This window comes from Leuciscus leuciscus, assembly GCF_965113295.1.
Source record: "Leuciscus leuciscus genome assembly, chromosome: 3".
NCBI lineage: Eukaryota > Metazoa > Chordata > Actinopteri > Cypriniformes > Leuciscidae > Leuciscus > Leuciscus leuciscus.
Genome location: NC_138727.1, coordinates 68,452,439 through 68,468,471, shown reverse-complemented (window position 1 = coordinate 68,468,471; position 16,033 = coordinate 68,452,439). Strand labels below are relative to the sequence as shown.

The window sequence follows — 16,033 nt, the reverse complement described above, 5'->3', positions numbered from 1 at the left end:
TCTTATTCTGAATCACTATGGTACACCTATAATAAGTGATTACATTGGGACTATTTTACCCTGGTTCGGATCGCTGCCGCTGCGGAGTAGCCCAGTACCTGCGTGACTCGTCATAGACGCACACAGAGAGAGAAGTAGTTCCGGCTACAATGTTCTTCCGAAAGACGCATTATTCTGTTAATAAACGCATGTTTGTTATCGCTCGCTATAGCGCCAAAAGCCTAAAAAATAAAGCCTCACATTGATAAAGCCTCACAAATAACATGCAAGTATTGAGGCCCCAGACAGAAGTCATTTAGTAATAGCCTATATTCATTCTTTTTTTACCTACACACAAGTGTGAATACTGATATTTTTATTGCATTTAAAATAGGGCAAATGTTATAGGCTACTCCTAGGCTTACATTTTTAAATTACAAAGGGCCTACTAATGTTTTTGTTATTGTATTTTCAATATTATAGGCTATTATTTGTGCATAAACATATCTGTTTATAGTAAACATACCGTTTGTTTGAAAACAACATATTTTGTTATCCTTGCTGCAAGCTTACAAGAGCGAAAATATCATTAAATGTGAAGGGGGGCCCTAAAATATTTTCTTGGGAAAAAGGGGGTCTCAGACAAAAAAAGGTTGGGAACCACTGATCTAAGTGGATGCTGCGCACTTGTAATGATTTGTTTGTGGTGGTAAGACAGCATTCAGCAGAGTAAGAATCCAAACGCAGTTTATTAACAAATATAATCCAAGGTCATAGTCCATACCAGGCAGAGGGTCAAGCACATGTAATCAGTCCGAACACAAATACAATCCACTGAGGCAGACGGGAACAAGGAATCCAAAACTCAGGAACAGATAAATATAAAGAAACCAGACCTACTCAAATTACTGACAGAGAGTGTGAACCAAAACAAACAATCAAACAACAAACAAGACTTCATACTGAATGATAGTGATGTGACATTTGAACCGAGGCGTCGGAGCTTGTGTCGAGAAAAATGGGCGTGCCAGATGAAGCCGCGATTCGAGGCTTGTGTTGTCAACGTGAAAATCACGTGACTAATGACAAACAAGGCCTCGGTTTGTGTGGATACGTCATCGGTTTGGTCTGAGTGTCGCTTCCGGATAAAGGGGGTTTGAAACTCGCGCCACCTTGTGGGTGTTGTCAGCAGTAGTAGAAGCAGTTGTAGTAGTGTCAGAGTCAGAGAGTTAGATAACTCCCATTGTTATTGTCGTTATTGTGTCATATATGTGTTAGGGCTGTATATTATTACATTATATCAGCTTAGAATAGTTATAGTATATTGTTATTATTAAATATAGTAGCCATATTATAGTCTTGTTATATTAATTAGATAAGATTATTTGGATTGCCTAGGATTTTTGATTTGTTTGCTTTTTGTGACCTTTTCCTTTTTCCTGGTAATGGACCAGCAAGAAAGAGGAGATCCTCCCCTGTCTGGGCTCAACAGAAGCATCAGTGTCCTCATTTACACCAGCTGGCACTGGCATTTTTATGTTCCCCTGCATCCTCTGTTCCTTGTGAAAGGATCTTTTTTTTTTCCGAGGCTGGAGAGGTTTAGTCCAAGAAGAGGAATCGTCTAAACCCCAACACACTTGAAAAAAAGTCTGTTTCTCAGCAAAATTCTATTGTAATCCTTCCTTCACCCACCCCAAATTGGGTTGGAAAATATGGACATCATAAGTCTGCTCAGGTCATTGGTTTAGAATTAATTCATTTGTCTGCTAATTCTTTGCACAGTAGCTAGGTGTCACTAGTGAGCAATGCTGAATGGAGCTTCGAGTAATGTACCTTTAGGTGAAGCAATGGGCTGCGAGGTCTCAGTGGCTCAGGAAGCCTCATTTTGCCATCACTACTGAATGAAGGCAAAAGGAATTTAAATAGACGGGGTGATAATCAAATGAAACAAGACACAGCTGAAACAGATAAACTAATAATGAGCAGAGGATTCTGGGAATTAAACAGTCCGGGAATTACCATAGACAGTATATAAACTGGACACAGCGACCCCATAGGTTTCAACGGAGAAAAGTGAAGCAAATTAGAAGCACTCATTTCCTGATTGCCGAGCGAACTGCGCAGACTCAAACTGAGCTTGACGACGTGGATGTGACGTGAGCAGCCTGTCTGACAGTTGTAAGTCTTCTAGGAGCTGTGCCAAGAGAAATCTGAATCATTCCCTTCCGAATCTTGCAGAAACGGAGAGCGTGAGTAGGAGCTGTCCATGAGCTAGGAGCAGGAGCAACTTTATGATTCTCTATGGGCTTCTCCCTTGACTTTATCGGACTTTATGCCTCCACGTCCCCCCGATTGACTGCGAGCTTCTCCTCCTGTCTCTACGGTAATTTCCAGAGAGTCGCGTGGTTATGACGCAATCGTTAGCCTGTTTTTACAAAAACTGCTTCTACGTGGCCATAACGTAAGATACAAGGTAATGGAGCATTTTATACATTGTCGTGTTTCTTTAGAAATAAATAATGGACAAATGGAGTCTTTAAACGCCTCAGATGTAAAGTTATTCGCTGTCAAAGTGACGCCAAAATGAATGGGAGTCAATGGGATGCTAACAGCAGGTGAAGGCTTGTTAGCCAATGGCGGCCGCCGGGGGTGGTACGGAAATCGAGAGCTCGATTACCCCCCTGGGAATTACAGAGTCCATTGAAACAGTGATAGAGTAGGCTGCCATCTGTTGGTACATTATGGCACCTGCAGCTGACCGATGTAACAACACTGGTGGTGGTGGTTGAGGAGAGACCCCTGACAATGATTGTACAGCGCTTTGGGTGTACGACAGTAAATAAGAAGCACGCTATATAAATATCTATTCATTAAAATATGCATTAAAGCGAAGATTCAAATTCTTGTTTGATTTGGTTGACATATTAAAGGTTGGTTTTTGGAGTTCTCTTTTTATCAATACATAAATAAGAAAATCTATACATTTAACAGTATTTTACTGTAAAATTACACGAAATGTCCCATGAGATCTATTAGTTTTTCACCGTATATGATAAGGTTAAATACCGTTAACCAATTAACTTTTTATTGTTAAAATTATTAGTTTTTTTTCCATTACCAAATTACCAAATGTGGTATTACAAACCAGTTTGTCACATTAGTGTACAAAAGTTGTTGTTGAGAATTAACATAGGTTTAGATGATTTATTGAAAATAATAATGTTTGATGCCACCATTATGGTGATCAGTGTTTGCTTTAGTTGGGTTCTTGACCCTTGATTTTCTAACATTATATTTTCTCTGGCTGATTTAACTGTGTGTTTATAAAACCAGGGGGAAGGTTTTCCCTCTTTTCGACCTCGCTTTTAAATCACTTATGAATGCCCATGGGGCCGTGCGCATTTTACTTTTGCTTGCGAAATAGCTTCAATTTGGGGGTGGCAATTGCTGGAATGGTGGGTTCATTATTATTCTTAATGAAAAATACAACAACAAAACAGTACAATGACAAACTCGCTCAAATAAAGACAGCTTTATTAACAAAACAAATAAGCATACACCATGCTATTGTTACGTAACGTGAGCCGGCAGCTCGGGACACCAGGGCGGATCGGCCTTCATGGCCATGCCAATGTGAACAGGCTCAGCCACTATGAGTACACAGGCTATATATACATGAGACAAACAAAGGACCTTGACAAGATAATTAATGACACACAGCTGAACCAAATTAACTAATAAAGACAGTAACCATAGAAACAAACGAGTGGCGGGAAACTGAACAAATTAACCAGGGAAAGACTGTACAAATCCGGGAAATTATAGACCAATAGCTTTGACTTCTAACATATGCAAAATAATGGAGAAAATGATAAATGAAAGGTTAACGTACTATATGGAAAAGAACGGATATATAGCCAAATATCAAAGTGGCTTTAGGAGAGGTAGAAATACAATGGATCCAGCTGTATGTTTAGAGCATGAAATTAGAAGAGCACAAGTAAACAGAGAAAGTGTAGTGGCTGTCTTCTTTGACATTGAGAAGGCCTACGATATGATGTGGAGAGAAGGTTTGTTAATTAGAATGTGTAAATTAGGTATCAAAGGAAGAATATATAGATGGATTAAGGACTTTTTACGAGGAAGATTAATACAAGTTAGAATAGGGGAGAGTTATTCAAGGAAATATATTGTTGAGAACGGAACACCTCAAGGGAGTACAATAAGTCCTTTATTATTCTCCATATTAATAAATGATGTTTATAGAGAAATAGAGAATGGGATGGGATTTTCACTTTTTGCGGATGACGGGGCGATTTGGAAGAGGGGAAGAAATCTGAAATTTATTGTTAAAAGACTACAGGAAGCTATTATGGAAATAGAGGAGTGGTCATATAAATGGGGGTTTAAATTTTCAGTAGATAAGACAAAGATAATGTTGTTTACAAAGAAAAGAATTGGTACTGAGGTAAAATTAAAGTTATATCATCAAGAGTTGGAAAGAGTGAAACACTTTAAGTTTTTGGGGATATGGTTTGATGAGGGAATAACATGGGATGTAGATATCCAGAAAGTAATAGAAAAGTGTAGGAAGGTGTTAAATGTTATGAGGTGTTTGGTGGGAAGTGATTGGGGAGCTGACAGAACAGCACTGAAGGCAATTTATTGTGGATTAATTAGATCAGTACTGGATTATGGTTGTGTGGTGTATGGATCGGCATCAAACATGTCCCTCAAAAAATTAGATAACATTCAGTTTCAGGCTTTGAGATTATGTACAGGGGCATTCAAAACAACTTCAACGGCAGCTCTGTTGGTGGAGATGGGAGAAATGCCACTCGAGTTGAGACGAATTCAGCTATCTCTAAATTATTGGGTCAATTTACAGGGCCATAATGAAGATCATCCAGCACAAAGTACTTTAAAACCTTGTTGGAAAAAGGAGAAGAGGGAGACAAAAAGCTTTGGATGGACAGTTTTAAAAAAGGCAAGAGAGTTAAAATTAACTGAATTAAAAATCAGTCCTACAGTACCATTACCAGTAGTGCCACCTTGGATAATACCTGTAGTGAAAGTAGATTTAGTGCTATTTGAAAAGAAGAACAAAGACGTGTCAATTTTTGACTCACATACTATACAGGAATATATTAATAATTACTACAGTTATATTCAGATTTACACAGATGCATCAAAGAATTTAGTTAATAAGATTATTGTTCCAGAGTTTCATATTTCAATAGCAAAGAGAATAAGTGATAATGTATCAGTATACATTATCTCAGATTAACCTGACATAGCTTCCGTTACTACTAGCACAACACGCTAGTAATTCGCTAGCCTGTTTACGCGCCACCCGTGCGCTCAGCTATTTTTATTTATTTATTTTCTCTCGCGCCTTTGAGTTTATAAAAGCTCAGGTGAGTAAGAAACACTCAACAAACACGGTGAGTAATGTCTTGTCCTGTTATTATCATGCGTCGCGTCTGAATGCGTTGTTGTTTTTGGAGCTCTATCGATTTGATTTATAATTCTTGATTTTTCACTTTAAACTCGCTTACAACGAACATTTTCTACTTTTCCTCACTGAGAAGCACTACTACTCAAACCTCATAGTTACAACGCGGACTGTTGAGCAGACGCGTCTCAAGCCTACTAGTGATCCAACGCTGGATACTCTTAAAGGTTACGTCCGTGGATCACGGCTGAACGCGTCTTCTCCACACTCACTTACAAACAATTTTTTTTTTTTCTCGCCTATCGTGCGTCTACTCTACACCCCTACCACTAAAAAAAAATAAAAATAAAAAATAAACAGATTATATCCAAGACTTCAGTCATAAATTAGTATTAATATTGATAGCATCACTGGTAGCTTCGTTGCTAACTCACTGTCCATCTGTTAAAATGGCGAATATATCAGATGTAAGTAGTCTACCGCTTGGTGCAGGTGAGGACACATTTGAGCTTCACGCACTGCAGTCTGAGCTGGAAGCTGTTGAGAAACAGATCCACGACCTTTTATTGAGACAGGCCGAGCTGAGAGACCGGTGTTTTGCTCTTGAAACATCACGCGCCGATGCACACAAATCAGTGTTTAACGTTACTAACCCGCTGACTCCGACCGCGTCTACTCCGTGCGTTCCTCAGCATCGGTTGCGATCAGCCATGGTCTCGTTCACTCCGGCTCCAACACGCCACCACGAAGCCTGGGTGGTTCCGCAGCGGAAGACGCGAGTCAGGTTTAGACCAAGACTTTCTCCGACCCTCCTGGTTTTCGAGTTATCCACACAAAACCGCTTCTCCCCTCTACGCGAAACAGAACGCGATGCTGTGATCCTCGGCGATTCCATCGTTCGGCACGTACACGCTACGTTAGGTAAAAGTAAGGTGCACAGTCACTGCTTTCCTGGTGCTCGTGTTTCTGAAATCGCTGCTCGCGTTCCCGAGATCCTGAACGGTGACGAGCGCGTCGGAACTGTGGTCCTGCACGCGGGAGTGAACGACATCAGGCTGCGCCAGACGGAGGTTCTGAAGAAAGACTTCAGGAATCTAATCGATACGGTACGCAGCACATCGCCTGAAACAACGATCATTGTGTCAGGACCGCTTCCCACGTACCGACTAGGGCATGAAAAGTTCAGCAGATTATTTGCGCTAAATGAATGGTTAATGTCATGGTGCAATGAGCAGAAACTGCTCTTTGTAAATAATTGGAATCTGTTTTGGGAGCGTCCTAGGCTTTTCCGTGCTGATGGCTTACACCCAAGCAGATTCGGAGCGGATCTTCTGTCAGATAACATCTCCAAAATGTTAAATACCCTTTGACTAGTAACCAAAAGTCCAAATCATAGTCTCTGCTGCACCAATTCAACTGATATAAATACTAGTGTAGAACATTGCATAGAAACCGTGTCTATTCCTCGTTTAGTGAGATCAAATAATAAATCTACTGCAGGATCTATGTTAGGGTTAGGGTTAGGGTTAATCTAATTGTTATTAAAACAGAAAATGTTGCTATTAGTAAACAAAAACTATTTCTAAAGCTAGGTCTTCTAAACATTAGATCACTCACACCTAAGGCAGTTATTGTAAATGAAATAGTCACAGATAATAGCTTCGATGTACTTTGCCTTACTGAAACCTGGCTTAAACCAAATGATTATTTCGGTATTAATGAGTCTACTCCTCCTGGATACTGTTATAAGCATGAGCCCCGTCTGATTGGTCGTGGCGGAGGTGTTGCAACCATTTATAGAGATATACTTAATGTTACGCTCTTAGATGTTAGAAAAACATCCCTATTATCTCTAGCCTTGGCTACCGTATATAGACCGCCAGGGCCTTACGCTGATTTCCTAAAAGAGTTTGCAGATTTTCTCTCAGACCTATTAGTCAATGTCAATAAAGCATTAATTGTTGGAGATTTTAACATACACGTAGATAATCCAAATGATGCGTTAGGAGCTGCGTTTACAGATTTATTAAATTCATTTGGGGTCAAGCAAAACGTCACCGGACCAACACATAGTCTTAATCATACACTCGATTTAATTATATCACATGGAACCGATCCAACCGATATAGATATCATTCCACAAAGTGATGATGTCACTGATCACTACATGGTAACTTGCATATTACGTACTGCTGTAATATGTCATGCGGCGTCGCGTTATCAACCAGGCAGAACAATCCTCCCATCCACCATAGATAATTTCTCAAATTGCTTATCTAATCTGTCTCGGCTGCTGCCTGAACCCAAACAAACAGATGAACTAGAAGAACTAACTAGCACTATGAGCACCATTCTCTCTAGAACATTGGATGTGGTTGCACCTATTAAATTAAAAAAGGTCAGAGAGAAAAATAAAGCACCATGGTATAACAATACTACGCATGTTTTAAAGAGAGAAACCCGTATTTTAGAGCGGAAATGGAAACAAACTAATTTAGAGGTCTTTAGAATCGCGTGGAAAGACAGTATGTCACGTTATAAAAAGGCCCTAAAAGCTGCCAGGGCTGAGCACCTCCGCAAACTAATAGAAAACAACCTAAACAATCCAAGGTTTTTATTTAACACCGTGGCTAGACTAACAAATAAACAGACGTCACCCGAACAAAATATCCCGTTACAGTTCAGTAGTAATGATTTCATGAACTTCTTCACTGAGAAAATAGAAAGCATCAGAACCACAATTGTAAACGTTCAATCTTCAATCGCGCCTTATAATTCAGCTTCAATTATCACCCCGAAAGAACAATTACAGTGCTTTACAACTATAGAACAAAAAGAGTTAAATAAACTTATCACTTCATCTAAAACAACAACATGTTTATTAGATCCTATACCAACTAAACTACTGAAAGAAGTGTTACCTGTAGTGGAAGAGCCTCTCCTCAATATTTAGGTATATTTTAGGTCATGTTCCAAGAACATTTAAACTGGCAGTTATAAAACCTCTCATTAAGAAACCACAATTAGATCATAATAATCTAGCAAATTATAGACCCATTTCAAATCTTCCATTTATGTCTAAAATATTAGAAAAAGTGGTGTCCGCTCAACTGGGCTCTTTCTTGCAACAAAATGATATCTATGAAAAGTTTCAGTCTGGATTCAGACCGCATCATAGCACTGAAACTGCGCTCGTTAAAATCACAAATGATTTACTTTTAGCTTCTGACCAAGGCTGTATCTCAATACTAGTTTTACTTGATCTTAGTGCTGCGTTCGATACTATAGATCATACATTACTCTTAGATCGACTACCGAATTATACTGGTGTTCAAGGACAAGCACTAAGCTGGTTCAAATCATACCTATCTGGCCGCTACCATTTTGTCTATTTAAATGGAGAAAAATCGATCATAACTCCAGTAAACTATGGAGTGCCGCAGGGATCTGTATTAGGCCCTCTGTTATTTTCCATATATATGATGCCACTTGGAAATATTATAAGGAAACATGGAATTAGTTTCCATTGTTATGCTGATGACACTCAAATATATATTTCATCACGGCCGGATGAAAACGCTAAATTTTCCAAATTGACAGAATGTGTTAAAGATATAAAAGATTGGATGATGCGTAATTTTCTTTTATTAAATCCAGACAAGACAGAGGTAATACTTATCGGTTCAAAAAAACGCCCACAAAACCTCGCACAATACAACTTTAACATCATAGGATGTCCTGTTACTTTATCCTCTACAGTAAAAGACCTGGGTGTTATACTCGATTGCAACCTGTCTTTTGAAAATCATATTTCATATGTTACAAAAACAGCCTTTTTCCACCATAGAAACATTGCTAAGCTACGTAATATACTATCAGTTTCTGATGCAGAAAAGTTAGTTCATGCATTCATGACCTCGAGACTGGATTACTGTAATGCTTTATTAGCTGGTTGTCCTGCATCCTCAATAAACAAGCTACAGTTAGTCCAAAATGCCGCCGCTAGAGTTCTTACGAGATCAAGAAAATATGATCATATAACACCGATTTTATCATCACTGCATTGGTTACCTATAAAGCTCCGTATTAATTACAAGGTATTGCTACTGACTTATAAAGCCCTAAACGGCTTAGCTCCAGTCTATTTAACGGATCTTCTATCACCCTATAATCCATCGCGCTCTTTAAGATCACTAAATTCAAGGCTTTTGGTCATACCTAGGATATCCAGAACCACCAAAGGAGGGAGAGCATTTTCACATTTGGCTCCAAAACTCTGGAATAGTCTTCCTGATACTGTTCGTTGCTCAGACTCGCTCTCCCAGTTTAAAACTAGATTAAAGTCGCATCTCTTCAGCCAGGCATTCATATAATCCTACAGTTCAAACTACAATCCGGCCTCTAGCTCATAAATGCCAGAGGAGAACTGGCCCCCGACTGAGCCTGGGTTCTCCCAAGGTTTTTTTTCTCCATTAGGTCACCTGATGGAGTTTTAGGACACCATTAGGACACTTGATGGAGTTTTTCGGTTCCTTGCCACTGTTGCCTTTGGCTTGCTCAGTTGGGGATATTTTGGGGATATTTAATTTAATTTTATCAATCAATAAATTCCTCTTGAAACAAACTTTGTTGTATTATTTTAATTCAATACTGTGAAGCTGCTTTGATACAATCTGTATTGTGAAAAGCGCTATACAAATATACTTGACTTGACTTGACTTGACTTATACACGGGAGAAATGTTAGCAATTCTGTTAGCAGTACAGTGGACAGAGGAAATAAGACCATTTTTTTGTGGGTACCAGCACATATTGGAGTCATAGGAAATGAAATGGCAGACAAAGCTGCAAAGGAGGCCACAAAAAGAGAGTATGTTGAAGTCACAGTTAACATCAGTAAGATGGAAATGAAAAGCATTATTAAACAGAGGTTGAAGGAAAGGTGGCAAAAACAATGGGAGGAAGAGAGGAAAGGACGGTGGTTTTACAAAATTCAGAGGAGAGTGGGAGAAATGAGATGTGCAGGAAGGAGAAGGAGAGAAGAGACACACAGGGTTAAACAGTAATTTATTTAAAATAGGTAAACATAACACCGGCAGATGTGAATATTGTGAGCAACAGGAAACAGTAGAACATGTCATGATACATTGTAAAAAATATGAGGGAAAAAGAAAGGAAATTATCCAAAATCTTAAAAAGGAGAGAATAAGTTTTGATTTAGTAGAAATTCTTAGAAAAAACTCAAAAGATAAATGCTATGGAATTGTTTTTCATTATCTTAGAATAATAGATATGATTGAGAGGATTTGAGACTTAATTTTATTTTGTAGATTTTATTTTATTTACTATTATTATAATTTATTTATTTATTTATTTTTGTTTAGAATAAAGTAAATAATAGACATTCAGATCCACACTCCATACTAGTCGGTGGCAGTAATGCACCATTACGTTGTGTGCCAACCGCCAAAAAACTCAACAAGAAGAAGAAGAAGAACTGAACAAATGAACACAGGAACTGATCAAATGCAAACAGTAAGTCCTAACACAAACTGGAATGTAACAGCTATAGGCCTAATATAAAATAACAAATAATAACTTACACAAAGTTTAAATAAAAAGCTGAAAATTTAGCAAACAACTGTGGAACCAAATAAATACGAAACTAATATAAACTTGCTTATATTAAACATAGAGCGTTTATTAAGGTGTGAAGGTGTGTAAATTAGAGGTGTGTAAATTAGTAGAGTTAGCTCTGCTGCCACCTTCATCAGGAAAAGTTTACAGATTACAGATTAATGTTTGTGGGTTCCCTATTAGCATTGGGTTCAAATCCAAAATATTGCCAAATAGTTGCTTTTACATTTCGCTTTGAAACCAAATGTACCATTATCAGCTCGCCTCACTCTCGTCACGTGATAAATTAAATTAACAGTACATTACAGGCAACCCTGCTGCCAGTAGATTACCGTTATTCTACAGCACAATAGGCTCTATGCACGATCGCTTCCGCGTTTTGTCTCAGCCCGCCCAGTTACATCCGGTGCTGCTTCGGAAGCCGTTTTTGCATTAGGTGGAGTGGAGATAATGGCAAATTACACTCGCTGTTTACAAGAACTTCCAGCAGTTAACGTGAATGATGTTAACAATATTGTGAGGCAGTTAGCTGTCACACATAAGAGTAAGAAAGAGAAGGGCTTTAAATTATAAATTTCGAGCTACATCGACAACTTTGAGGGTGAGTATTCTCTCATATCGCGCGAAATCCGACTAGCGAATCAGTTTCTAAAATCGTTGTCTCCGTTTCTGAGAAAATGAATTTTATTAAAGTTTTGCCGCTATACACTTCGCTATAGAACGCTCTATGCGGAAGTAAAGACGCTGGCTGAGATCCTACCGGAAATACGTCAGCAGCATTCGTGCATAGAGCCTATTTTTTACACTCCCCATCTGTTGTAAGTGTTTTGCGAGACATCACCAGGGTCCAAAGACTGTACTCCCTCGTTTTATGAGTACAGAACCTATTTGTACTACTGTAGAAGTTTGGCACCATTCTGGGCATTATTAGTGGGGTAATTTACCAGATACATCATAGGATCCATTAGCGCCTGCACTAAGCCATCCGGCTGATATCTCTAAATAAGCTCTAACTTTAATAATGTTCAACCAAGTCTGGCTCGAGGTCATGGTGCAAAGGACCCTTGGTTGATTTTACTCCGAACCATCCCTTTAAGCTGGACTGTGACGATATTTTCTTCTGGAAACAAACTTTGTTGCATTATTTCCCTTTATCTCTGTAAAGCTGCTTGAAACACTCTGTTTTGTAAAAAGCGCTATATAAATAAACGTGACTTGACTTGACGGCCTGCCAATGCTTGATTTTGTCTTTGGCTAAAAGAACTGCCTCAGTACGAGCCAGAGACAGATCCATTGAATTGGCTCCATCACTCTCTCTCTTTTTCGGTGTGTGTGTGTGTGTGTGTGTGTGTGGTGAGTGCACTGGCACTGTTGTACTGTGGCTGCCGTCATCCCATCATCCCAGTGGATGCTCACACTGGTGCTGGTTGAGGAGAAACCCCTGATATGAGTGTGAAGCGCTTTGGGTGTACAGTAGTACATATGAAAGCGCTATATAAATGCCTCATTCATTCATTCATGTGCCTGCATCGTAGTCGAGTCCCATTCTACCCTAAGAAAAGTGGTTCTCTGTAATGGAGAAAAAGTACACTATTCTTGGCGTTCTATCTTAATTCCAGGCTCTTCATATGAACGAAGGACAACATCTCGATACCATCCCGGCATCTGCTCTGACTGAGCTAGCATCAACCAATCGACAGTGTAATGGAGTATGTAGATGCAGAGCAGCATCCACACTCTTCATCAATGTGCAGAGTGACAACGCCAGGTCGAAGGTTAACACCCTATTCTGGTGAGCTATAGCCCCAAAAGTGAACCTGAGGAACTTCCTGTAAGTATGCATCTCTGAGATCTATTGTAACAAACCAGTTCTTGGATCTGATTTGAGTCACGATTAACTTCAGATTTAACATGTTTAATCTGTACCTCAGAGAATGATTCAACTTGAAAGAATCAAGTTCCCAGAAAGTCATTTCAGACCCTGCTCGTGTCCTTCACCCTGAGGACCAGCTTCTTCCCTCAGTGCCTCTCAGTCGCTCAGCCACTTTGAGAATGCCTTTGTCCCTCTGTCCTTTAAGGCATTAAATGACAAGGTACCCATTTAGGTAAATTTTTTTTCTTTTTTTCTGTATTATAATGATCATAGGTGAATGATCTGCACGATGGGCAGTGTGTAATTTAGTTGGTTTAGAACTTATTTATGTATTGTATATTGTGATTGTATGTCGTATGTCATTTGTATTTAAAGGTCCCATATTGTCAAAACTGATGACATTTTTCCTGATAGCAGAGGTCTAGGGGCTGTGAAATACCATATAAGTTTCAAAACAGTCGATCCACAGACAAATGCACACAGCCCGCATAGCGGTGCCTTTTCACATGACGCTGTGACTTACGTATAAATGTGATGTCAGAACTATTCAGTCCCAGTCCCACCCCCACCAATGGTGGGTCACTCGGAAAACAACAGGCCAATCAGAAGAGAGGCCCATGAATATTAAGTAGACAGGCCTATTTCCTTTGGGACAATAAAGCCATTCTTATCTTATAGCGTTAGTGCTGCCCTTCACTTGGAGCAGAAGAAACCACAGAGCGTGCCTCCAGATCCCGAGAGATCCCGAGAGAAAGACTTGATCTAGTGGCTGAGAGATCTTTATAAGCTGTTTCATGAGAACCAAAAATGTCCCCACTAGGTCAAAAATTATACTGGTATAATACTGGTATTACTATCTTTGTGGGGACATTAGGTTTTCAGAACGTATGAAGTACCAGGTACACACACACACACACACACACACACACACACACACACACACACACACACACACACTCCATCACCTCAACTTACCAGAAAAGTGAACATAAATGTAAAATGAAAAGAAAACTTGAACACAGCAGATTTGTAATATTTCATGTAATGTTCATTCATAATGATCACTGACTAACGCAAAAACTAAAAGGAAACACAATTATATTTTACTTCTTTTTCTCAGTATTTACTAAATGATAATGCAGTTTCTGAATGTCTGAGACTCTTACCCCACATGAGCAGAATCCAGCTGAGCGTCTTCATCGCTGCTCGTCTGTGACACACATCTTCCTGTTCATTTCTTCATGACAAACTAATTTCCTCATTAACTCAGTGTTTCTCACCCTCGCAGGGCGTGTGTGTGTGTGTGTGTGTGTGTGTATGTGTGTGTGTGTGATTCTCACAGGTCGATCAGCAACACTTTAGATGAAGTCTTGATGTTTGCAATCGTACTCATCACTGAGAAACACACATCTGAACTGAAGATCATGTAGAACAAGTGCACATCACAGGAAGGGTGTAGTTAACACACACTCCCTCTCTCTCTCGCTCTTTAACACACACACACACACACACACACACACACACACACACACACACACACACACACACACACACACACACACACACACACACACACACACACACTCCATCACCTCAACTTATCAGAAAAGTGAACATAAATGTAAAATGAAAAGAAAACTTGAACACAGCAGATTTGTAATATTTCATGTAATGTTCATTCATAATGATCACTGACACTAACGCAAAAACCAGCAGAATCCAGCTGAGCGTCTTCATCGCTGCTCGTCTGTGACACACATCTTCCTGTTCATGTCTTCATGACAAACTCATTTCCTCATTAACTCAGTGTTTCTCGTGTGTGTTTCACACATTTAACAAAAGCTCTGCATTATTAATGGTGTTTGCATTTATACACTTCACTGAGAAACAAGCATCTGAGTCACATCCCAGCTAACAGGGAAACTGTTCGGCTTTAACTTCGGCTAACTTTCTCTCAAAGCTATGAAAACGCATTCTTCCAGTAGAATCTGTTCTTCAATACTGTTCTCAAAATCATAGCAGAAAAACATTATTACAAACATTGTTTGTGGAAGGCTGACGTACATGGAAGATGTACAGAATGGATGAATGGCGCCGCGACGGGACAGCTAACCCTTTGACGGGACACATCCGGGTCACTGAACGGGAACACTGGCAGGAACCGGCCCTCACACATTCCTACTTTATACATGACATTAGAAAATACAACTCACATGAATGTGGATAACCAGACTGTAGAAAACATATTGAAATGAAAATGTTTATTAAAATGGGAATGACCTTCTGATTTCTAGTTTCTTTTTGTATGTATAAATATTAAAGTCCGCGTGAACCGGAAGTTGCAAACGACTTTTCTTCAGTGCTGTGACGTATTTCCCAATAAAGTGGAATATTGAACAGAGGGCAGGGTTTTACTCTAGCGCTCCTCCTCTCCATCTCTCGCTCATTACAGACTAACGATTTGAAGGGAGTGGTTAAGCGTTTCCCAACCCAAGTCCTCAAACCTACGTCATCAGAGAAGGGACGCCATTCCAGACCGGAAGTAACTTTTCAGACTTTGATTAAAGATTACGACGGCAAACAATTTTTTTCTGTGTTTTAACTTGCACGGATTAATTGTTCACCACAAGACTAGTAATATGCGCTAACAAAGTAAATAGGGTCAATTTTGATTTCAGTTGGACTTTAAGCTAACTATTAAATCTACATGCTTTTCCCCATAGGTCTTAGATTTGGTCAAACCAATGGTGACTTTTTGTGAATAAGGGAAATGAAGGGAAATGAAGGGAAATGTCTTATAACCACTTCATGATATGTTGGCATTGTTTGCTGCTAACAGTCTGAAGCACCACTGGTTGTCAGTGACTACATTTACATGCTGTCAAATATCGGGTTATGGTCGGTTTAAGGTCACTATTTGGGTTTCTGAAACATTCAGAATAACCCGTTTACATGTGTGAGCAGAGAGAGTTACTCCAGTATACATGGAATTTGTAATCAATTGGCAATATCCCGGTGTAAACGGCGACGCACGGTTAGCGTCTGGACGTACGGACAACGTTAAGACGCAATGTGCGTCATTTCAGATTC

At 39.4% G+C, this 16,033-nt stretch overlaps 1 protein-coding gene and 1 long non-coding RNA gene across 4 annotated transcripts in view; one reads left to right on the top strand and one right to left on the bottom strand.

Annotated features, from left to right (window-relative positions):
- LOC309495690 (integrin alpha-L-like) overlaps positions 1-14,351 on the bottom strand; it is a 67,904-nt gene extending 53,553 nt beyond the window's left edge. Inside the window, exon 1 of one of the 3 annotated variants that reach the window (XR_014204797.1) lies at positions 14,110-14,349. Coding sequence is in view for 2 of the 3 variants with exons in the window: in XM_082165488.1 (XP_082021614.1) it covers positions 14,110-14,143 (34 nt within the window). In the remaining variant the exon portion in view is untranslated. Of the gene's footprint in view, positions 1-14,109 lie in introns of all 3 variants that reach the window. The other 2 variants (XM_082165488.1, XM_082165489.1) reach the window with 2 other exon arrangements.
- Positions 390-13,900, top strand: LOC309495710. The gene is made up of 2 exons (XR_014204802.1): positions 390-3,745; positions 10,920-13,900. It is a non-coding gene; the product is annotated as an uncharacterized lncRNA (long non-coding RNA).
- Positions 14,352-16,033: the final 1,682 nt, after the last annotated feature.